Source organism: Myotis brandtii, unplaced genomic scaffold, assembly GCF_000412655.1.
Source record: "Myotis brandtii unplaced genomic scaffold, ASM41265v1 scaffold504, whole genome shotgun sequence".
Classification (NCBI taxonomy): Eukaryota; Metazoa; Chordata; class Mammalia; order Chiroptera; family Vespertilionidae; genus Myotis; species Myotis brandtii.
Genome location: NW_005369217.1, coordinates 1,890,423 through 1,915,675, shown reverse-complemented (window position 1 = coordinate 1,915,675; position 25,253 = coordinate 1,890,423). Strand labels below are relative to the sequence as shown.

Here is a 25,253-nt window from a genome sequence, read left to right as displayed (position 1 = left end):
TACCATAAGAGAGAAGAAAACCAAAACAGAAAGAAACAGAGAGAGATGAAGAGAACCTTGACAAAATTAAAGACCTTGGATCTAACTACAGTTTCAGGAATTAAAACACAAGGTAGAAAAATAGCATTGTTGTAATAAACAAATATTATTACTATAAAAAAACTTACCTAAATAATCACTGGCTACACTGCAATTGGAGATATGGGGAGACTTATCCATTGTTTCTCTTTCACTATTGTCATGTTTTTCACTGCCTAAATATAAGGAACAGGTAAGAAAAAAACAGATGTACCTTAATCAACCAATGTCTAGAAGTAGGAAGATTAGTGCTAAATGTAATAGCATCCAGATACATATAAGTGATCCAAACTCAGACTAGCACTTTACTTGGAGAGGCAGGCATAGTGTTAGGAGTTTGGGGACTTAATCAGAGTTAATCAGACTTAAGCTCAAAGTCAGGCTCTACTAATTATAGGACCAGGGGAAAGTTGCTTATCCTCTCTAAGACTTAATTTCCTCATCTATAATATGGAGATAAAAATAGTGTGGCAATTGCCCTGGCCGGTTTGGCTCAGTAGATAGAGCATCAGCCTGTGGACCAAAGGGTCCCAGGTTCGTTTCCGGTCAAGGGCATGTACCTGGTTGCAGCGTCCTCCCTGGCCTAGGCCCTAATCGGGGCCCATGCAGGAGGCAACCAGTCGATGTGTTTCTCTCACATAGATGTTTTTCTCTGTCTTTCCTTCTCTCTTCCACTCTCTCTAAAAATCAATGGAGTGTGTCTTCAGGTGAGGATTAAAAAAATTTTTTTAAGTAGTGTGGGAATTAAATGAGGTTATTGTATGGGATTAAATGTCAATCACATATGAAAATTGCTTGTTGTAATGCCCAGTACATAGGAAACAGTCAATAAATATTAACTATATTAACTATTATTTCTGTGTAGGCATATCCATGTTTTCACTAGCAAAAGACTTTTCAATCATTATAATAACCTTAAAACGATCTAAAGTATTTTAAGAGAACTTTACGTCATGATAATTGGTGCTGTTAAACTGCAGTGCTATAAAGTATGTTATTCTATGAGAAGTGGTACTTCTAAGGAATACCTGCTATACAGAGATGAATTTCACTTTCTCAATTTTAGATATATGACAATTAATGTTTTAAGTTTCTTTGATTCCTGATTACTAAAAGGACCTCTAATCAACACTGTCTCATTTATTTTCAAATAGAAAACAATAGTGATTAAAAACCTATACCCCTACATAAGCTAATAGGCTAAAAATATCCTCCAACATAAAGGAATTTAAGCCAAAACAATTTAATCCAAAATCATTTTTTAAAAATATATTTTTATTGATTTCAGAGAGGAAGGGAGAGAGAGAAATATCAATGATGAGAGAGAATCACTGATTGGCTGCCTCCTGCACGCTCCCTACTGGGAATCAAGCCTGCAACCAGGGCATGTGCCCTTGACTGGATCGAACCTGGGACACCTTGTTCTGCAGGCTGATGCTCTATCCACTGAGCCAAACCAAGTAGGGCAATCCAAAATTATTTTAAAAGTTTGAATGTCTCATCCAGCAATAATGATTTCTGCCTCTTAGAATATCAATATTGCCACCTGCTGCAGTTGCCAGAAAAATCAAAGAAAAACTCCAGAGAAATTCAGAAATCATAGATCCTTTAAGTCTACTGAGCTTGCTAAACTAATACTGTTAACCTCTGTAAATAATAAAAATTACCATCATTAGGTCATGTTTAACTAATTTGAATTTTGAGAGAAAGGAGGTAGATAGTTAGGATTGTATAGATCAATTCATTTGATCAAAAAAAGAAATTTTCGCTGTATACAAAGATGTAATTTGAACATCTGAGTGCATAGTCCATGTCGTGAGTTTACTTTGGGTGTTAAGCAGAGAGGTATGTACTAGTATTATGAGATTTATGCAACAGAATAAACAATTGAACCCAATTATACCCTCTGCAAATTGCAATATTTATAGTCCAAAGTATTGAAATTTATTCTTTTCTCTGTGAAGTCTCATTCAAAGAAATGATTACAAAGCAATAAGAACCTTATGGAAATAAATATATAGAAAATAAAGTTACTTTCACCTTGAGACCCCTCCACATCAATGGTGACTATTGGAAGTTCCTTCGCTGATAATGCCAGTGCAACTTGTAAGTCTCTCTGGTAGAGTTTGTCATCTAAAGCCATCCTAGAGTAGACACACAAATAATAATGTTTTTAAAATTATTGATCTCAAACAGAAAAATTTGATTTTCCTGAATTACTATTTAAGAGTGGCTAACCTTACAAAAATGTTTTTAAACAATAATCACGATCATAATCGATCTCTAAGGATGACTTCTAAAATGTCGCAATGTCATTTTATAACTATCAGAAGAGATTTGAAATAGGAGCAGCATGTGCTGTTACACTTACTGTTTCCTTTTACTGTCTGTCCTTTCTACTAGTTCCACTCAGGTGGGAAGCACCTGCTCAACACAGAATAAAGACTTGGCTCAAACGTAATTTCCACTTAAAAATCTCCATGACCTCACCCACACCTCCTTAGACAGCTCTTGTAGGTCTTATATTTAATGTAAACATATTTAATTTGTTCCTCCCAATGTAGACTTTAACAAATATTTCACCAAGTACTTACTGTGTATGAGGTACTGCACTAGATAGGATACAAAAGTACAGTAAAACCTCGATATAACGGACTAATTCGGGTGAGGGGGTGTCCATTAAAGCTGAAAGTCCGTTACACAATAAAGTAGATTTTCTGCATGGGTATGTTAAAAATTGACAAATTAGTTTACCTGTTTTTACTTAGGTAGACATGCTTGTATAATTAAAATTAAGAATGTATGAAAAGTTTAATTTCACAGAAAAGTATTTTGTACGTTCACTAAGTTTGTACTGGATAGGTCTAGTAAATGTGTGCACTCACCAGTCATGCAAGTAAAAAAATGTACATGGCTGGGGTGTGGCTTAGCACATATGGGAACGTCAGCCTGCACACATTAAAACTGCTGCAGAAAGTCACACCCTGCGACAATAGAACCAATTACCTCGAGAAATACCATGTGATCACGTGCTAATCATGCCCCGAACACTGTTTACAAGTGGTGACTCTTAGATTTAAATATCCTATATAATAAAAGGCTAATATGCAAATTGTCCCCTCGACCGGGAGCTCAACCCGGAGTTCGACCAGGGGGCAAGGCCGGCCAACTGACCGCGGCCCCTCCCCCTGGCTGGCCCAGCCCCATCGGCCCCAATTGGGTAGACCGGCATCCCCCTGGCTGGCCCAGCCCCATCGGCCCCAATTGGGGTAGACCGGCAAGACCCCACCCGTGCATGAATTCATGCACTGGGCCTCTAGTGTAGACTATAGTTGTAAATATGTAGTATTTATTTATGTCGGTGAAATTACTACAGTTTTGTCCAACATATGGCCTATTCGCTAAAATTTGTTAAAAATAACAGTGAATTAATAACAAAAATTAACCTGTTATTTTAATTATGAGCAAATCTTGGTTAAAAGCATTTTAAAACAAAGTGTTCATTTGCACATATGACATATACAGATCAGAAATTTTGTTGTTAAATAGAGGTCTGAAAAATCAAGGGTTTGCTGTACCATCAAGGAGTCTGCAATTAATGAGGGTGGGGAAATAAGACATACTTATAAATTATCCCACATAAGCAGATTATTATGTCTCCTATTCAAGATGGTGAAAAGTGCTATGGTGTGTAAAAGGAAGAGAAATCAAAAACAGATAGGGAAAGATTGCATGAAGGAGGAAAATCTGGAGTGTATCTTGAAGGATTTATTATTTTTTTAAATAGCAACTTTATTAAGATGTAATTCACATAGCATAAAATTCATCTTTTTAAAGTGTACAATTCAGCAGTTTTTAGTGTATTTACAGTTGTGAAACCATCACAACTTTTTTATCACCCCCCCAAAAAAACCCTGTATACATTAGCATTTATTCCCCATTTACCTCTACCCAGCATCTGGCAACCACTAATCTACTTTCTGTTCTTCTGGACTTGTCTATTCTGCACACTGTGTATTAATGGAATCATAAAATATGTGGCCTTTTGTACCTGATTTCTTTTCATCAGCATAATGTTTTCAAGGTTCATCCATGCTACAGTATACAGTATATCAGTACTTCATTTTTGTTGTTGTTGATAAATATAGTATTCCACTGTACCAATATACCACATTATCTTTTCATCAGTTAATAAACATTTGGATTGCTTCTAATTTTTTTTTGGCTATTCTGAATAAAGCTGCTACATTCAGGTACAGGTTTCTGTGTAGTCATAGGTTTTCATTTCTCTTGGGTATATGCCTAGACTGGGTCATGTAATAACTCTGTGTTTAACATTTTGAGAAACTGTTACTCTGTCTTCCAATGTAGGTGTACCATTTTATATTCCCAGCAGCAATGTATGAGAGTTCTAATTTCTCTGCATCCTCCTTAACATTTGTTATTACCTGTCTTTTTTATTATGGCCATTCTAGTGGGTGTGAAGTATAATCTCACTGTCGTTTTGATTTGCATTTCCCTGATGACTAAGGATGGTGAGCGAACATCTTTTCATGTGCTTATTAGTCATTTTTGTATCTTTTTTTTGAAAAATGTCTACTCAAATCTTTTGCCCACTTTTTAAACTGTATTATTAGTGTTTTTATTGTTGAGTTGTAAGAGTTTTTTAAATATTCTGGATACAAGACCCTCATCAATTATATGATCTTGTCTCCCATTTGTGGGTTGCTTTTTTCACTATATTTAAAATGTAGTCCAAGAAGCTCAAAAATAGGAAAACAAAAATAAGAGAAAAAGATAAAGAGAATGACATGGGCTACATTTCTCTTTGATAATTAACTTTTCTCATACTTGCAGCAATAAACCATCACATGCCCCATTTTTCATGTGTTAATATTCCTCTTCTGGCCTTCTACTCTCCATACAACATGTTTTGAGCCCCTCAGGACTTCCCTAACTCTCTCAGTACTAACTAATGGAATTCAGAAATACTACAGAAACTGTAGGATTTTCTCACTGCTGAACAAGTCTTAACAATATAAAGAAAAAATATCTTTTATCTGCTGAAAACTGTTTTTAAATTTTATAAAACTGTCCTTACAAATATAATTTTTAACAAAGTAGTCTTGTAAAACTTGAAGACTTCAGAGACAGGTACAAGGTCCTATAAAAGTAAACTATAACCACCAAACTTTGTATGATTACCTTAATAATTAAATGGATATTTGCTTACATACTTGTGAATTTCTTTTTAAAAAGTTTTTTTAAAATCCTCACCTGAGGATATGCTTTATTGATTTTGAGAGAGAGAGAGAGAGAGAGAGAGAGAGAGAAACATTGATGTGAATGGGAAACATTAATTGGTTGCCTCCCTTATGTGCCCTGACCTGGGATCAAACCCACAAACTAGGTATGTCCCCTGATGGGGAACTGGGACTTGAACCTGCAACCTTTTGGTGTATGGGATGACCAAATAAGTCACCGAAACATTAATTGGTTGCCTCCCTTATGTGCCCTGACCCGGGATCAAACCCACAAACTAGGTATGTGCCCTGATGGGGAACTGGGACTTGAACCTGCAAACTTTTGGTGTATGGGATGACATTTCAACCAAATAAGTCACTGAGTCAGGGCTGTGAATTTCTTTTTTAAGTCAGAAAGCCAGATGGGGATTAATAATACAACCCTGTTCTCCTACAGGCACTAAATAAAATCATACCTATGACTCTGCTCAAGCTCTCATTTAAACCAAGAGTTTGAATCTGTTTCTCTCTCTCTTTTTTAAAAAAAATATATTTTATTGATTTTTCACAGAGAGGAAGGGAGAGGGATAGAGAGCTAGAAACAGCAATGAGAGAGAAACATCAATCAGCTGCCTCCTGCACATCCCCCACTGGGGATGTGCCCGCAACCAGGGTACATGCCCTTGACTGGAATCAAACCTGGGACCCTCCAGTCCGCAGGCCGACGCTCTGTCCACTGAGCCAAACCGGTCAGGGCTCTCTCTTTTTTTAAAAATTTAAATTCTTTATTGTTTAAATATTACATGAGTCTCCTTTCTCCCCCATTGATCTCTTCCCAGCTGCTCCCACCCCCAGCACATGTCCTCACCCTCCTACTGTCTGTGTCCATTGGTTATGCTCATGTGCACGCATACAAGTCCTTTGGTTGATCTCTTACCCCCTCACCCCCGCCTTCCCTCATAGGTTGAACAGTCTGTTTGATGCTTCTATGTCTGTGATTCTATGTTTGTTCATCAGTTTATGTTGTTCATTATATTCCACAAATGAGTGAGATCATGTGATATTTATCTTTCTCTGACTGGCTTATCTCATTTGTTTCTCTTTTAAATTAAAGTTGTATATTTACTGCATGTCTTACCTCTCACCTTTTTTTAGGAGTTTTCTCTTGTAATGGGATGTCTTCTTTCTGGAGATTCTTCAATTTGGGTTTTGGTTTTTCTAGTTTTAATTCGTTTGGTGTTCTGGATTTCTTATTTAAAGGTCCAGTTGCAGAAACAAAATCATCATCATCTACTATGTGTGAATTAAAAATAAAAGAATATATAAAATTGCTTTTTCTAAGTAAGAAATAAATAAAATTATTTTCTTAGCAGTTGAAATTCATTATAGTGTGTGTTCAAATTATAAGGTTAAGCAAATTATTTAATTTCTACAATTTAAAAAATATTGTTGGCATATTATTTGTCTTTATTCTCACTCCTGTTTAATTTTGTTTTAGTAAACTTTATTTATCAATCTATCAAAAATGTCAATCTATCAAAAACCAATTCACTAAAAAGCTGGTATATCTCTGTTGTACTCAACATAAAACTGCTGCTGTAGCTTTTAAACTTACACATGACACATGCATGCATACTTTCAGGGTACATGTAGTCTTAATAATATACCTTAGTATTTATTAATATACTAGAAGCCCGTTTCAGGAGGATTCCTGCAAGAATAGGGTTTCCTTGGGCCGATCATGCCGCCAAGCCCCTCCGCCCAGGGCCGCAGACGGGGTCCCGCCCGCCCGGGCTGCACACGGGGCTCCCAGCTGGGGGCGGGGCTTAGGCGGCACATGGGGGCCCGGATGGCGGCTCGCACTGGCCCGCCCTGCCTGCAGTATGCAAATTAGCCGCCATCTTTATTGGCGGTTAATTTGCATATCGCACTGATTAGCCAATGGGGGGCATAGCGAAGTTATGGTCAATTACCATGTTTGTCTATTATTCGATTAGATGCTGTATGTATTATGCTTCCTCATGCAGGAATATAATAACTTGTGACTTGCCCCCACACCTACCCCATAATGTTTGGAACACAACCAGCAATTTACAAATATTTGGTGTGAGATAGATGAGAGTGATAAAAAGCTACAAATTATCTATATACTAGAGGCTCTGTGCACGAATTCCTGCACCGGTGAGGTCCAGCTGGCCGGCCCGATGGGGGCCGATCAGGACAGGGCTGGCCGGGGAGAGGGGCCGTGGGAGGTTGCAGGGGGACTGATTGGGACCCCCATCAGGCCGGTTGGCTGCCACAGTGTGCATCATAGCAACTGGTTGTTCCGCCATTCTGGTCACTTGGCTTTTATATTATAGATATGAAAGGCTAACATGCAAAGTATCCCCTCAGGAGTTCAACTGGGAGACTGATCGCTCCCTATGATGTGCGCTGACCACCAGAGGGCGGTGCGGAATGAAGGAAGGCCTTGGCCAGCAGCCAACAGCTGGGGAAGGGAGGCCCCGGCCGGCAGCTGAAAGGCCCCAATCAGCCCTGATCGCCAGCCAGGCCTAGGGGCCCTACCCGTGCACAAATTTCATGCACCGGCCTCTAGTATTATTCTATATTATTTTCTCCTAAGTCCTAGACCTACTTAAGGCTATGCCCAAGACAAAAAAAACAAACCCCAAAACACAGATTCCTTCAAACCTCAGAGTAACTAAGTATTTGATTCACAAAAATCTCTTATGGTCTGAGAAATACAAAACCTGCTTCAAAGTATAATGTAGTCTAACCCCATATTTATCAAACACTTTTTATTAATTAAATTTATTGGGATGACACTGGTTCACAAAATCATACAGGTTTTAAATGGATAGCTCAATAAAACATCACCTGCACACTGCATCATGTGCCCATCGCCCCAAGCAGTTTCTTCCAGTCCCCATTTCCCTCCCACTTTACCCACTTCCACCTAGCCCCCACCCTTCTTTCCCTCTGGCTATCACCACACTGTTCACTGTTGTCTGTGTCTGTGTTTTGACTAAAATTCCCTTAATAGGAGAGATAAATAAACAGGGTATAGCTTAAGCCTAACCTTTCTTCAAGGTTTTGTTTTATTGTACAATTAATGGGAATTTCCCTTCATATTCTGTAACACATTTGTGTCAAAAAACAAACAAAAAAAAATGCAGTGTCTCAAAAAAAAAAAAAGCAGTCTCTCCTCCAAAGTGAAGAGTCAAACCTCACTTTGAGAAACAGGCACTTGCAGTAGTTTTGACCTAAAGAACTACTTTACCTGGCCCTCTCATTTATCACTTACCTACATAATTCTCATCAATGTAATTATCAGCATAATTATCCCAAATGCTTAGAAAATTACTTTTCCAGACCTACCACATATGCAATATATTTCTGAGGAAATAAATTTCCAAAACTTTAAACAAAATAAGAATCTCTACATACCATCGCTTTCGGAGTTCTCAAACTGTGAGTAATTGACTGGCTTCTTATTCCTATAACCAACACAGAAATTTTTCATTTACACAAATGTGAAAAAAATAATTTCCTTCCTCTAGGCACTAAATGAAATGGTCCTCTGCCAAATTCCCAAGTGTGAATGACCTAGTATGTCAGTTGCTCTTTTAAGTAAAAACAGTTTTCTATGAAAAAGAGACTAATTCAGCTCACAACTCAATCTTACAAGTGGTTTTCCTTAAGACAACTGTAGAAGTGTTCTTCGAGTACTTCTAATTTCTTCATACAGAATGTTAAAATGAAGAATATTCTTGTTACTCTCCTACTCTTTAGAATTAAAGAATTTGAGAGCTGAATATAGAAATTCTGAGATTGAATAATCCTGCATAATAATAGAGGAATAAGCAAATTAGCCGGGATACCCTCACGGGTAACGACCAGCAGGAACGGGTGGGTGTGGCTGCGTGCCACTCGAGGCAGGGGGACATGAGGCTGCGTCAAATAAAATAAAATGTGTTCACATGCCCTAAAGCACAAACATCCCAGCAGATAACTCAATGAAGGTTATTGTGTAATCACAACGATTACACAATAAACTTATTTTCACTGAAAAAAACACACATCTTCATTGAAAGATGCCCCAGCATGGCTGCTGAGGCTTTCATCTGTCCCTTTTCTACACTGAAGACAACAGGGTTCAAGGAGGAAGGGCTCCAGTTTCGTTTTCTCAGCACCCAGCTAGGAGGCCTCCGTGGGGCGGCTCTCCCCTCTGAGCCCTGCACAGGATGGGTGCTCTGGCCCGGGAGCCCCAAGGGGAGGCGGAGCGAAGTGCTTTCCCTCCGGGACCCCGCTCTCCCTGGGAGTCCGGTACAGAGGGTGTTCTCCCTGGGAACCCGGAAATCCGCCTCCTGGGGTGACTGCGTAGCAGCCAGGCCTGGCGAGTCGCGGAGAAAGCGACCTTCCCATGCAGATGTGTACGCTGGCGGAGGCCACACAACTGCCATAGTTGAAGTCATCCTTGATGGAGGACGGGGGTAGTGGGGATCAGAGTCGGCCATGTCGGCAATGGAACCCCAGCTCCCCGCTGAATGACTAGAGCACACGGACCTCAACAGTTCTTGGTCACTTCCCGAGCAAACCTGAAACCTAAGTAGGTGCCCTGACAGAATGCAACCCAAACCTTTGCTGTGGCAGAGGAGCTCCGACCCATAGCAGAGGCCAGGGCAGCCAGAGGGGTTTTGTTGAGGGGCCCTGACAGGCAGCCCGCAGCACAGTGGGTTAGAACCTCCTCCTGATACAGCAAGGTTGCGGGTTGGATCCCTGGTCAGGGCACAGACAAGAAGAAACCAAAGAGAGCATAATAAGTGGAACAACACACTGGTGTTTCTCTCACTCCCTTCCTCTCTCTAAAATAATCAATAAAAATTAAAAAAATAAACCCTCTGGCTTGGAGAGTTGCTAAAACAGTTAGAAAGTGAAGTCCCATCCCTTCCCATTCATTCAACAAAAACTTCATACGCTCCTTCAATAATCACACTGGGGTAATCACACTGGGGATGGGTGTTTGTTTGTTTGTTTGCTTGTTTTGGTTAATCCTCACCTGAGGACATTTTTGCATTGATTTTTTTTTTTTTTTTTTACAGAGTAGAAGGGAGGGAGAAAGACAGAAACTAATGTGAGAGACATCAATTGATTGCCTCTTGCTGAATCCCCCACCAGGGCCCCGGATTGAGCCTGTAACCCAGGTACGTGCCCTTAATCAGAATCCAACCCGGTACCCTTCAGTTCGCCTGCAGAAGTACTATCCACTGAACCAAAGCAGCATTTTTTTTCTTTTTAAGTCCTCCTCTAAGGATATGGTTTTTTTTTCATTGATTCTAGAGAGAGAGGAAGGGAGAGGAAAAGAGAAAAAGAAACATCAATCAGTTGCCCAAGCAAACCAACAGGGATGGAACCCACAACCTGTGTATGTGCCCTCACCTGGAATCAATCCCATGACCCTTTTGGTGCGTGGAAGGACACTCTAACTACTGATCCACACCGACCAGGGACAGGAGGCACATTAAAATTTTTTTTTCAGATCTGCCCTGGCCAGGTGGCTCAATTGGTTGGAGTCTCAACCTGTACACCAAAGGATTTCCTGTTGGATTCTAGGTTAGGGCACATACTTAGGTTTAGGTTAGATCCCGGTGGGTCAGCAGGTGCAGAGGCAGCCTACTGGTATTTCTCTGTCACATGGATGTTTCTCTAAAAATCAATTTTTAAAAAATCCTCAGGTAAGAATTAAAAATATATATATATTAAAAATTTTTCATATCTAAAATTTTATTTGGTTCTTTTTTAAATTTTATTTTTCATTTACAGTTCACATTCAATATCCTATCCTATATAATAAAACCCTAATATGCAAATTGACCATACAGTGGAATGACTGGTCGCTATGAACTGACCACCAGGGGGCAGATGCTCAAAGTAGGACCATTAGTGTGCTCCCACAGGGGGAGCGCTGCTCAGCCAGAAGCCAGGCTCACAGCTGGCAAGTGCAGCGGCGGTGGCCGGAGCCTCTGCAGCAGCACTAGGAGCAGTGAGCTGAGCGGTAGGGAGCAGCAAGCAGGCGGGCAGTAAGGAGCAAGAGATCCCGGACTGTGAGAGGGCACAGGTCGGGCTGAGGGAGCCCCCCCGACCCCCAGTGCACAAATTTCATGCACCAGGCATCTAGTAGTAAAATAAAATCAACACTTAAAAAAAAGTATGCTCAGCCTGACTGGTGTGGCTCAGTGGTTGGGCTTAGACCTATGAACCAGGAGGTTACAGTTAGATTCTCAATCAGGGCATATGCCCAGGTTGTGGGCTCGATTCCCAGTGTGGGGTGTGTAGGAGACAGCCAATCAATGATTCTCTCTCATCATGGATGTTTCTATCTCTTTCTCCCTCTCCCTTCCTCTCTGAAATCAATAAAAAAATATTTTTGAAAAGTATGCTCAACGGTTGAGCCACCTATATATATAAAAGCCTAAGCAACTGGTTGACCATTCGACCATCCACCCGGTTGCTATGACGCACACTGACCACCAGGGGGCAGACATTCAACACAGGAGCTGCCCCCTGGTGGTCAGTGAGCTCCCACAGTGGGAGCGCTGCTACACTGGCAAGCACCACTGCGGTGGTGTGAGTCTCTCTGGATCGGGACTGACTGGGCGCGAGCCCGCAGCAGGCACAGTAGGCCTGGGATGAGTGGGAGCGGCAGGTGGGAGCTGCAGGAGGCGCTGGACTGCAGGTTTCGGCCCCACCCCTGCAGGCCACCCAGAGGGACCCTTCCCGTGCACGAATTCGTGCACCGGGCCTCTAGTATTAGTAATATAGACTCAATGTGAAAGTGTATGTGTCTATAGCATTGTGAATCAGGTGCAGCTGGGCCGGGATGAGCGGGAGTGGCGCAGCACCAGGCTCGGGCTCCTCCCCAGCCACCTGCCACGGCCCGATCCCCGAAGGCCATGCCGAGGGACCCCCCACCGGTGCACAAATCTGTGCACCGGGCCTCTAGTAATGATGTAATTCTTATTGCATCATCAAACACACTCTTCATTGAAACTGGCATTTTCTATTTTTTATTTATTTTTTACTCTGAGTGTGTAGCAGTAAGGAATACAATGACTACTCCCACAGTTTGGTGCCATTGCCTTGATTTGTGCTAAGGCACCAGCCCTTTGACCACCATTGCAGTGCAAATGACAGAGCAATTAAAAACATCAAGTAATGGCTTAGTGTTATTATGAAAATAGTTTTAACCTCATGGAGCTCCTGGGAACATCCCAGGGACCTGAAGGAGTCCGCAAATCTTTGTTACTTGGATGTTAAACTTAACATGTTGAAAACAGTACTCTTTCTAAAAAATATATATTTCTATTGATTTCAGAGAGGAAGGGGGAGAGATAGAAACATCAATGAGAGAGAATCATCAATCGGATGCCTCCTGCATGCCCCACACTGGGGATCCAGCTCACAATCCGGGCATAAACGCCAACTGGGAATCGAACCGTGACCTCCTGGTTCATAGGTCAATGCTCACCCACCGAGCCACACTGGCCGGGCCAAAACAGAACCCCTGAGCCCCACACTTCCTGACCCTGTTTTTTTTCTTAGTCGTCCCCACCTCAGTAGCACAAAGATATTCAGTAGTTCAGACCAAAAATATTGTAAAGTCATCCATGATTCTTTTTCCCTTACCTCCCCATTAACTTCCTCAGCAAGTTTTGGCAACAGTACCTCCAGAATACATCCCAAATGCATCTGTCCCAGTCCCTGTCCACGGATAATAACACCCTAACCCAAACCAGTATTCAATGCTACGCTAGCCTCCTAACTGGTCCTCCCGCTCCCCTTCTGGTTACCTGGTCTCCCATTCATTCTCCACCAGCCAACTATGGAGAGCCAAAATTAGACTTCTCTCCTCTACTTAAAACTGTTGACTTCCCACTGCACGGAAAATACAGTCCACACTCCTTTCGAAAGCCTACAGGGCCTGCCTGCTCTGGTCCCTGCCTCGTTCTCTGACCGAACCCCAACTATTCTCCCCACTGCTGGGGATGCTAGCGCTTTCGTGGCCTTCCTTCCTTCTGTCCCTCACACGGGCCAAGCTCAGGGCCTGGGCTCTGCTCCCTGGCTTGCCCCGGATTTTCACTGGCTACATCCTTCTTGCATCCAGGCCTCAGTTCTTGTAACATCTCCTCGGGGAGGCACAGCCTAGTTACCCTATTGCAATTAAGGCTTTCCTCCTCACTCTTTCTCACCTGTCCCTGTTGATTTCTGGCCCCCTAACCTCGCCCCTTGAATGTCACCTCCTGCACCTAGTACAGTTATGCATAGAAGTAAATATATTCCGTAGCTTTACTTAATGAATGGCTGGCCCTAGCCCTCACCTGGTAAGGAGAGGAATCGTTTCAAATACTATACAAGGGAAAGCACAGAGGATCTGGAGCCGGGTGCGTGAGGTGTGAGGATTATCCTGCCGCTCTCTAGCTTTGTGACTTGGGTTCATTGGCTTTTGCGCCTAGTTTAAACCGATGAAACAGGGATACCAAAGAATGACAGTGAAGAACAAATGAAATAAGCAGGAGCTCGGTGAGATGCAAAGCGCTGATCCGATGCTATCACAACCAGGTCTTACTTGAATGGGGTGGGTAAAAAAAAGGGCAGCAGCTAGGCGGGGAGGCAAGGAGACGTAAACAGAGGGTACTTCTGAGGAATGGGGGGCGGGGGGACTGAGGGGGGCCCTCAGGGAGGCTGGGGAGTTTTCCAGTAACTGTCAATCCCACCCACCGTCGCTACCTCCGTTCTACTGGGCCCTCGGGTCTACAGCGTCTTCCTGCTCTTTCTCCCCATCCCCGCCGGACGTCCCGAACCCTCACCTCACAGGCCGCACCATGGCTCCCTTCCAGGCTGGATACTTGCAGCTATCAAGCGCTTGCGGGCAGCAGAGGCGGTTTCAATTCCCGCCCAAATCCGGACCCGAGCTCCCCGCCCCCCGCCACCAGTCCTCCAATGACCGCCGGCCATCCTTGCGCAAGCGCGGGCGTCCTGAGCGGAGTGCTCACCCCTTCTCCTGCCCGGGCCCTTCCGCTTCCGGTCCGCCGGAGCCGAGTTGGTGCTGGGCCGCTACGCTTTCGCCACGACGGTGGCTTTTGCGCGGACTCTGACATACACAATAGCGGTAGAAATACACCTTCTCACAGTTTTTGAATGACTACACTGGTGCATGGTGGAACAGGGGGGCACTTAGATCGGGGAATTTTCTACGGGGTGCCAGGTAGGGGAAAGGTGCGCGCGAATCGGCTGAAGCGGATTGGCTGGCTGTAAATACCAGTCAGTGGGTCCGCTGACGTTCCCGGTGCCGCGGCTTCTTGACAGGCCCCGGAGTGCGGACCCTTCGGACTTAGAAACGTGGGGAGCTGAGTCCAGAGGTGAGAGTAGGGATGCCCCTTCAGAATGAAACCCCCTAATAGAGCGGCTGTGCCCCCTCGGTCGGCCGGAGCTGCGCAGCCCCGCAGTCTGCCCTCAGAATCTCCGCTGTGGACGGCGGGAGTTCGGTCCTGCCCTCCCCCTCCCATTCCATGTTTGCACGGGAATCCTTTTCTTATTTCACCCCTGCGTTATTTTTTTTAAAAAAAAGAAAAAGTGGGGAGAGGGCACTAAATAATCATCTGCCGAAACAAGTCTAAATGTTGAACCGATTGAAACTAAAGCTAATGGTTATTATTTACTAAAAATATTTAGCCAAGGAAAGAAGAGCAGTACGAGTGTTCTAGGTAAAGGAAAAGCATTCAGAAAGGTTGGGAAGAGCATTCAGCAAACTTGTGTCTTTGGGAAGCAGGTGCTGGGGAGGAAGAAGCCCGGAGATAAAAGCAGAGGCACTGTAAACGGGGTTAAGGAGTTTGAGTTTTATCCCAAGGCTAATGGAATGTTATAAAAGTGTTCTAAGCAGGTGACAGCAAGGTATCTACTTGTTGGAAAGGTTACTGTGATTTGTGCCGAATTCTGTTTTGTCCCAGAATAGTGTCAGAACTGATGTGGTGAGGAAAAGCCTAGAGACTGTACGTCTAGGAAGGAGGCTGACAAACCTTTACAGGATGTTGATTCTTACTCTGTTTTACTAGATTTTCTTCTTATTGAACAGCATCCAGTTTGCCTTGTGGGATATTTTTTATTTTCTATTTTCTGTATATCTTCTTCCCACATGAAAATCTTTCCAACACCCATCTCCCTTCCCTCTACCCCCAATCTGATCTCATAGAACATCTAAGATCTCCAAGATCACTTCTTGGTCCCTGATCTGTCTCTTTGATTTTTTAAAATATATTTTTATTGATTTCAGAGAGGAAGGGAGAGGGAGATATAGAAACATCGATGATGAGAGAGAATCATTGGTTGGTTGCCTCCTGCAAGCCCCACAGGAGGATGGGGCCGGCAACCTGGGCATGTGCCTTGACCGGGAATCTAACTGACCTCCTGGTTCATATGTCGACGCTCCACCACTGAACCAAGCCGGCTGTGCTATTTCTTTGATTTTGTATTCACCAACTGTTCCATCAATTCTATTATCCCAGACTCCTCTCTGCTCTTTTCTCCCTGTTCTTTTTGTTGTTGTTGTTCTTGAGAATCCTGCCTAGGAATGCAAAGTTCTCTATGGGCATATTTTTCCTTAAATAAAGCTTAAAAGAAACTGTCCTCCTTTTTAAAAGGTGCACTATATTTTCACCACAAAGATGAAAACACAAGGATAAAAGTAGGAAAAACTAGAATAATTGGCTTCGAATCACACAAATAAAATCTCTGAGTAGTGGAACATTTTCTTAGAAGTGGTAGAGCGACAATGTGGTATAGCATGTTTTTATGAACTTATAACGTGCTGCTTTTTTGTTAGTTCTACAGATATCCTGCCAAAGAAGATGAAGAAAAACAGAGAAAGATTCTGCAGCAGAGAGAGGGAATTTGTGTATAAATTCAAAATAGGAAGTCAGTGCTTAGAACTGAGGGTGCCCCTCAAATTTCCTGTTCAAGAGAATGTCAGTTACTTACATGGGCGCCTGATGCTGCTGCACAGCTTGCCATGCTTTATAGAAAAAGGTGAGGACTGATTTTTTAATACTATTTTGTTGTTTATCTAGAGTCTCTGACATTAAAAGTTTCATATTAGAAAGCATAAAACTAAGAAGCATTGGAAAGAACCATAAAATATAAAGTGGTTAACTGCTTTTAAGAATAAAAAGATTCCCCAGACCTTTGTTTTATTTAGTGCTTTTTCCTATAACTTGTAGTTGTTGATAAGGCAGGTTAGTATAAAAATTAAATTATATAATGAAAAATTAGTTACCAAGTCTGGAATAGAACTTTTAACCTCTTAGTTGGATGAATTCATAAGGCACTTCAGCTGTCAGTTATTATAGAATTATATTGCTAAATGCATTGCCCCTTTAATGATCTGGTTCTCAGTTCCTGAGATGTCATGGAAGAGAAGGAATATAAATCGTTGAATAATTTTTGCTTACCTAAATTAATTCCATGAAGTCATCTGTATTAAACCATTTTAAAAGCCTGTGTTCTACCTCACAGATGAAGAAAAAAATTTAATTGAGAATGTGTTGGGTCATAGAAAGTTAGAGTTAGGGAACCTGAAAACTTTCTAGCACTATTTCATTGTACAGGTAAGGAAATCTGCAAATAAAAAGGTTAAAATATTTGCCTACGGCAGTGGTTCTCAAAAGTTGTTCCCCGATCAGGAGCAGTAGCATCACCTGGAAACTTGTTAGAATTGCATATTTTTGAGCCCCACCCCATTCTTGCTGAATCAGAAACTCTGGGGGTAGCATGCAGCAAGCTACTTCAGTAAGCCCTCTAGGGCATTCTAATAATGCATGCCACTGGTCTAATGTAACGTGGTGGACAGAACACAGGCATACTAACTTCTATCCCAGTGCTCTTTCCATTATACCTGTTTTTTAAGTATTGTCTCTAAAATTGGATTTATACAGCATCTGAACTACATCAGTTTTAATACACTAATTATTTAATTTCTTCAAATTCAAAGAATGTAACAGTGCATATATAGGAAATTTTTTCATATAAGTACAGCAACCTTCAAACCCTTGAAATCTGTAGAAGTTTTTCTGTATGTGATTTTACCAACTCAGTTTCAAACTGAAACATCAGGCTTAAGAAATTAACATTTCAAATTAGTATCAAGGTTATACATGAGTCAAGAATTTTGACCATTGTCCATGCAGTAACCTGTAATAGTAAAGAAAAATGGTTGTGCAAAGACCTTGTATGTATATATGCATAACCCAGGGACGCAGACAGTGGGGTGGTGGAGGCCTGAGGCGGGGGGTTTGGCGGGGATCGATGGGGGAAAAAAAGGGGACACATGTAATCTATATTATAAAAGGCCCATGGCCGTAACACCGTAACGACCACCAGGAGGTGCATTGAGCACCTCTCGGTCCCTCCCCACCTCACCTCGCCCATGAACATCGGTTCTCTTGGCAGGTGGGGTGGGGCGGGGCAGGGCGCAGTGGCATGAGCTACTAGCAGCGTGCGCCCTGGGCCTCTAGAACTTTCAATAATAAAGACATTTTTAAAAAAGAAAAATGGTTGTGAAGTAGATAAATGATCCCCTAAGTTTATTTTATTTTATTTAGACATTGTACTTGATAAAATAAAATTTGACATTGGAATGCTTAGGTAAAATGTTTCCTGTTTTTGTCTGGATTTTGCTGATGATAGCATTTCTTGACCCTGATATAGACTTAAAAGAAGCTCTGAGCCAGTTTATAGAAGGAGAATCCCTCAGAGATTATGATAGAGAGGCTGAAGCATCACTGGAAGCTGTGAAGTCAGGTGAAGTAGATTTACATCATCTGGCAAGTACATGGGCCAAAGCTTATGCTGAGGTAAGAAAATAGATCAGATTGTAAATTTCAAGGATATTCTGGACTTTGATGAGGATTTTTAAATTGCTAAGATAATACTGAAACAGGTGTAGAATCCTTTTTTCTCTAATTACAAAAATTTATTCCATAACATATAATATCTATATATTTAAAAGGCTAATATGCTAAGTGTCTGACCGTTTGACCGGTCACTATAACGCGCACTGACCTCCAGGGGGAAGACGCTCAACGCAGGAGCTGCCATGATGCGCACTAGCCAGTTACAGAGAAACAGCTCTTCGGACCTGGCGCCCACAAAGCAACACTTGGCTTCCCCCAAGTGGGACAAGGGCCCTGCCACCACCCCGGAGCGACAGTTCACCAAATATCAGCCAATGCTGCCGAGACCCCATGGCGATAAATGCGACCCACAGCCCAGCCCAGCCCAGAAACAGTCACTGTGGGCGCCTGGTAATGACGTCACATAGCAACGCCTGGTTTCCTCTCCCTAGTGAGAACTAGCCTCCTTGCAGTTTCTTCAGCCCAGGAACACCACTTGCTTTATAGTTAGGTGCAAACATTTCACACTTTCACCAAATGTCTGTGAAGCATTTTCCCATGCCTCATCTCATTTGATCCTTGCAGAAGTCCTGGGGTAGGTAAATAGGAGACTCAGTGGAACCCTATTTTCTTTTCATTAGCCAGAAAACGGAGATTAAAAAGTTTAGGAACTTGACCTGACTGAAAATAAGTAAGAAATGGTGGACCTTGAAAATGACTTCAGGTTTTCTCACTGCGCAGAATATAGTCAAATACTGCTGCAGTTAAATATTTTACCCTTTGTTCTCCCTGCGTAATCTATATATGTAAAAGGCTAAATGTCCATTTGTCCAACCAGTCGCTATGATGTGCACTGACCACCAGGGGGCAGACACTCAATGCAGGAGCTGCCCCCAGGTGGTCAGTGTGCTCCCACAGAGGGAGCGCCGTTCAGCCAGAAGCCAGGTTCACAGCTAGCGGGCACAGCAGCAGTGGCAGGAGCCTCTCCCGCCTCCACAGCAGTGCTAAAGAGCAGTGAGGAGGCAGGCGGTAAGGAGTGAGGGTCTCCTGAACTGCAAGAGTGATGTCCACTGAGGGGTCCTGGACTGCAAGAGGGCACAGGCCAGGCTGAGGGACCCTCTCCCCCCGCTCAGTGCACAAATTTGCCCAGTGCACAAATTTTGTGCACTGGGCCTCTAGTCTACAATAATAATCTGCTTCGTGTTGATATTTACTGCTGTGTTGCTGACAATTACCTGAAAGAGAAGTTGGGGTGCTTCACTGGGCTGGAAAAAGTTTAGCTAAATCAGAAAGTAGGTCTAAGTAAGCAAGTTTATTCTATATATATAAAAGGCTAAGTTGACTCGCGCACGCGCGATATTTATAAAGCTCTCGCTGGCACCAGTCGCATGCGTGTGTTTCAATCTGTCATTGTCGATCGTGAATTTGGTTGACACTTCTATTATAGAGAAAGGGCGAAAAGCTATATTAAAATATTTCTTCTAATTAATTTCCTTTCAATGTGCACAAATCTGTGCCCCAGGCCACTAGCATATTAATACTTGACTGTTTCCTTTCTATATGAAGGTAAGTACCTAAGACTCAATACTTTATGTAATGCGTTTATAAAATGAAAAACTACTTTGTATCTCTAACCAACATAGTGCTGCCAAAATTAGTAATTAATAATACAGGACACTATTTAAATTAGAATTTCAGATAAACAGTTAATAATTTTAGTATTAGTATATCCCACATATTCTGTGGAACATATTTATAGTAAAAAATTATTTGATGTTTATCTGAAATTCTAATTTAACTGGATGACCTGTATTTTATCTGGCAACCTTAAACTAGCAGTAGTAGCTTATTTTCATCTGGTTTACTTTTGTCCTCTTACTTACCTTCTAACTGTTTTTAGATAGTTATATAACGTCATCATTTTTCCATTTAAGTAATATATCTTATTTCATAAAGTCTAACATGCCATTGATCATAATACATACCATTATTTTATTTACTACTAAGAACACTTCTATTTTTAAACTATGATAGAATGCCAAGATGCCATAAAATACAAAATATATACTGATTTTTGAGAGTTGTATAATAAAAAAATATGTATCTTAGAATTGATGGAATACAGTATATTCAGAATCTCTTATATGCAAGGTACTCTACTAGGTGTTGTGTGTAAAATAGTGAGTGAGACAGACACAAGTGAAATTTACATTTTAATTAGAGAGCCAGATACAGGAATATGTAAACAAACAAATTTAATAATTGCAAGCTATAATGAATGAATTGCAAGCTATAATAACACTTTATACTTATTAACTTACATTCCACTTTAAGTAGCTCAGTTTATGAGAATTTGAAAGAGATCAATTTTATGGGGTCATATTTGTTATTCTAAGCACATTGCTCTGTGCCCAGTAAGGTTTCCTAAAAAAGATGACACTATGCTCATATATTATTTTAAATACTAAAAACATAATTATTTTATTAAAAAAAATCTGTGACAATTACAATTTAAAGAATCATAATCTTTCTGCTGATAAAAAGAAATAAAGCTGTAAGATGTATTAAAAGAATAATTTCACTTAATTTATTCAACCAATATTTTTATACCTCTAAAATGGGTTGGGTGTAGAGCTGAGGATAAGTCTTTGCCCTCAGGAAGCATACAATCTAGTAGGAAGATACAAAGAAATCCACAGACTGTTGTAACACTGTGGTAAACAGACTTTCACTAACACTGAGACAAATAATAGGAGCATTAAAAAAGAAGTTAACAGAATGTTTATAGGAATACCAGTCACCCTAGAGTTATGAGGGTATGAGCTCCGTTTTCTGTAAATGGATTTACTAGATATTTCATGAAACTTACCTTAACCACCTTTTGATGAAAATCTTTTTTAAATGTAGTACACATTTCCCTGCTTTCTTAAGCATGGTATATCAAATTCAGTTCTAACTTCTTGTTGACTGAAGGGTCCCAGGTTTCTCCTCTAGGAGTGTTCTTATTTTGATATAAAATCTGGAAGCAAAACCTCTCCTCTCCCTGATTTTATGTAACCAAAGAGAGAACTTCCTGAATACTAGGTCAATAAATGCTTATTTGCTTATCTTTTTTTTTTTAATATATACTTTTTATTGATTCAGAGAGGAAGGGAGAGGGAGTGAGAGAGAGAGAGAAACATCAGTGATGAGAGAGAATCACTGACCAGCTGCCTCCTGAGCCCACAGCCTGGGCATGTGCCCTTGACTGAAACTGAACCTGGGACCCTTCAGTCAACAAGACGTTAGAACTGAATTTGATATACCATGCTTAAGAAAGCAGGGAAATGTGTACTACATTTAAAAAAGATTTTCATCAAAAGGTGGTTAAGGTAAGTTTTATGAAATACCTAGTAAATCCATTTACAGAAAATGGAACTCATACCCTCATAACTCTAGGTGACTGGTATTCCTATAAACATTTTGTTAACTTCTTTTTTAATGCTCCTATTATTTGTCTCAGTGTTAGTGAAAGTCTGTTTACTCATATGTTGCAGAGATGCTTTAGCACTCCTCTGTCTCTTCAGTGCAGGCTGACACTCCATCCACTGAGCCACACCAGCTAGGGCTTTTATCTTATTATAAAAAATAATTACCATATTTACAAAATTTATGGTTTTACTTATTTTTTGTGTGCTTTAGCCATTCTAAAAATAGGAATTTGACCATCTTTCAGATTAATGATTCTAATAATAGTAACAATAATAGTAACACCAATGTACAAAATAATAACACTTTATACTTATTAACTTATTTAATCACAAGAGTACAGATTAACAGTGAATTAAAATCATCAGTATCAATTGAAGCAAGTACTCTGTTCTACCCTATGTAAAATTAGTAGGTACATAGCACTTTTTGTTTTGTGGAGTTCAGATTTCTAGCAATGCCAGGATTTTAGAACTATAGTAGCTTATTCATCTTTAAAGAAGTAAGGAAAGAAAAAGCAAAGAAGCTATTTCTAACAGTAAAAAAGGAAATATTGACAGTCAGGAAAATAACTGAGAAGACCCAAATATTGCTATAGACATACCCACTGGATATATCTGGACTCTCACTGTCAATGAAAATTATAAAAGCCAAGCAGCTCAATACAAGCTCAAGAAAGATGGGAATCAGTGACCAAAAGGAAGGAATTAAAAAAGAAAAGGAAACTCTGTAATAGATTGCAAAAGGGCTGGCAGAGATTAGAAGATGCAGCGTTGTGGAGATTAGAAGAATCAAATTATGATTAACAGCAGACTCTGATGGTGCAGGCAGGACAGAGTAGTAGAAGAGACAGAGGAATGCTAAAGCATCTTTGCAACATATGAGTAAACAGTCTCTCAGTAACACTGAGACAAATAATAGGAGCATTAATAAAGAAGTTAACAGAATGTTTATAGGAATACCAGTCACCTAGGGTTATGAGGGAATGAGCTCCATTTTAGATATTTCAGATGTGGTATACTTAAATCATAAAACTTACCTTAACCACCTTTTGATGAAAATCTTTTTTAAATGTAGTACACATTTCCCTGCTTTCTTAAGCATGGTATATCAAATTCAGTTCTAACTTCTTGTTGACCCCAGGTCATCCTTATAAATGTACTAGAGGCCCTGTGCTCGAAATTCATGCGGGGGTGGGGGGGAGTTCCCTCAGCCCAGCCTGCACCCTCTCCAATCTGGGACCCCTTGGGGGATGTCAGACTGCCAGTTTAGGCTCAATCCCGCACCGGCAGTCGGACATCCCTCTCGCAATTCGGGACCACTGGCTCCTAACCGCTCACCTGCCTGCCTGATCGCCCCTAACCGATCCCTTGGGGGATGTCAGACTGCCGGTTTAGGCCTAATCCCACACCAGCAATCGGACATCCCTCTTGAAATTCAGGACCTCTGGCTCCTAACCGCTCACCTGCCTGCCTGCCTGATCACCCCTAACCACTCTGCCTGCCAGCCTGATTGCTCCCAACTGCCATCTTGATTGCCCTCAAATGCCCCCCCTGCCGGCCTAATTGGGATTGGGGGACCAATTGGGACCAGTGCCAGCCATGGGGAGGGGCTTTGGTCAGTGGGCTGGCCAGCCACACCCCCGAATGGGGTGGGGGTGCCAATCAGGGGCCAGCGGCTTGGGGGAGGAGCCATGGATGGTTGGCCAGCCAGCCCTGCCCCTGATTGGGGTGGGGCCGGGCAGGGGGAGGGGCTGCAGGAGATTGGCTGGCTGGCCCTGCCCCCTATTGGGTGGGGGTATCAGGGGCTGCATGAGGTTGGCCGCTCAGCCCTGCCCCCCCCCTTTTTTTTTTGGCAACTTCACAACTTTTATTTGTGGTGCCTGTGCTATGTCTCAAAAATACCTTCTCCACCTGCCGGGGTCAGCAGTGAGGAGGGGGCAGCAAAATATAGAAGACATCCCTCCCTATTGCACACAGACCCTATATACAGGCCCACCTGGCCCAGGCCAGTGGGATGCTTGGCACATTCTCGGATCCCTGCTCAGGGGCTGGAGGGGTGACTGGTGGCAGCACACGTGAGAGGGGACCTCTGGGTGGCCATTCTGGTCCTGGCTGCTGGTCCTGGCACTTCCTGGTCCTTGGTTCCTTCCTGGTCCTGCCTGCAGCCCTGGTCCCCCTACCTGGCTCAGCCTCCCATCTCCAACCTGGCCTCAGATGGCCCCCTTGGCTCCTGGGGGCTTTGTCCTCCCCTCCCAGCCTGGAGGTCCCAAGGGGAGGTTATGGCTTCTCAGAGACTCCCCAGCAGCCCTGTCACTCGTGTTCACATAGGGGAAGGGGTGCATGTGGCAGAAGCAGCTGTATAAATGCGGGTGCAGGGGCAAGTCCTCTGGGGTCACTTGGACAGTTTGCTGATGACGCGGATCAGGGCCGCGATCTCCTCTTTGAGGCACTGGTTGTCAGCCCAGAGGTTGGACAGGCCCTTCAGCTCCTCTTCCAGCCTTGCGCTCCAGGGCCCAGTGCTCAAATCTCTCCAGCTCCAGGAGGGCCGGCCTCTCTGCAAAGCGCTCCTGCCTCTGCATGGTGCACTCCAGCTCCACCTTGAGCTGCGCCAGCCCCAGCGTGGTCTGGGTCAGGGCCTCACAAAGTCTCTAGTTCTCAATGCACAGCTTTACATAGAGCTTCCTGAAGCCTCCCTAGGGCTCTTCCGATTTGGGCTGGTGTTCTGGGTTTAGGTCTTGCTGCCTCTGGAGGGGAAGGGCTGGATTCCGGGCTGATGTTGGCTGGCTTCACCTCTTCCCCATTCGCAGGCCCTCTCCTCTCCTTGCCAACTCTGCGGTGCTCCCTGGAGGCCTGTGGTCCCTGTCCCTGCCCGTCAGGCGCCTCTACTCTCTGGGCAGGGCCATCAGAATTCTCAACCCCACAGACTCGGGGCTGCCAGGAAGGGTCCAGACTCTGTGCGCCCTGCTCTTGATCAGGATGGGAGAGTCCTATCAGGGGCAGGCCGGCACGGGGGAGGGACTGCAAGGTTGGCTGAAGGCCCCAACCGCTGATCGGCTGGTTTGCTGGCTACACTGGGCATCATAGGGACCGGCTCAATCAGGGCCATATTCTGCTGGTTTGTGTCTCCGCTGGCTCTGGCCCCAGCAGCCCAGTGCCCCGGCCATGGGGGCTGGAGCTTGGCCCGGACCCACTGCGGGCTTGTGTCTCTCTGGCTCCGGCCCCAGCAGCCCAGCGCCACTGCTACAAGGGCTGGGGCTGGGGTCCAGACCCCCTGAGGGCTTGTCTCCCCACTGGCTCCGGCCCCAGCAGCCCAGCGCTGGCCACGGGAGGTGGGGCTGGGGTCTGGAGCCCCTGCGGGCTTGTGTCTCTCCTGGCTCCAGCCTCAGCAGCCCAGCGCTGACCGGGGGAAGGGGACACAGAAGGTTGGCAGGCCGACCCCACCCCCTGGTCAAACTCTGTCAAACTCCTAGTCGAGGGGACAATTTGCATATTACCCTTTTATTATCCTATACTAGAGG

General features: G+C 43.0%; 2 protein-coding genes across 12 annotated transcripts in view; one reads left to right on the top strand and one right to left on the bottom strand.

The window, feature by feature from the left end:
* RAD51AP1 (RAD51 associated protein 1) overlaps positions 1-14,278 on the bottom strand; it is a 44,694-nt gene extending 30,416 nt beyond the window's left edge. For 6 of the 8 annotated variants that reach the window (XM_014548376.1, XM_014548369.1, XM_014548370.1 and 3 more), the window contains exons 1-5: positions 14,189-14,278; positions 8,769-8,818; positions 6,467-6,614; positions 2,113-2,222; positions 168-254 (exon numbers count right to left, since the gene is read on the bottom strand). In XM_014548376.1, coding sequence (XP_014403862.1) covers positions 168-254; positions 2,113-2,222; positions 6,467-6,614; positions 8,769-8,818; positions 14,189-14,205 — 412 coding nt within the window. In that variant the 5' untranslated portion in view covers positions 14,206-14,278. The remainder of the gene's footprint in view (positions 1-167; positions 255-2,112; positions 2,223-6,466; positions 6,615-8,768; positions 8,819-14,188) is intronic. The other 2 variants (XM_014548372.1, XM_014548371.1) reach the window with 2 other exon arrangements.
* A 133-nt stretch (positions 14,279-14,411) lies between these two features.
* Positions 14,412-25,253, top strand: part of LOC102255424 (chromosome unknown open reading frame, human C12orf4) — a 54,470-nt gene continuing 43,628 nt past the window's right edge. The window contains exons 1-3 of one of the 4 annotated variants that reach the window (XM_014548353.1): positions 14,412-14,586; positions 16,209-16,403; positions 18,081-18,226. In XM_014548353.1, the coding sequence (XP_014403839.1) occupies positions 14,520-14,586; positions 16,209-16,403; positions 18,081-18,226 (408 nt within the window). In that variant the 5' untranslated portion in view covers positions 14,412-14,519. The other 3 variants (XM_005877013.2, XM_014548354.1, XM_005877011.2) reach the window with 3 other exon arrangements.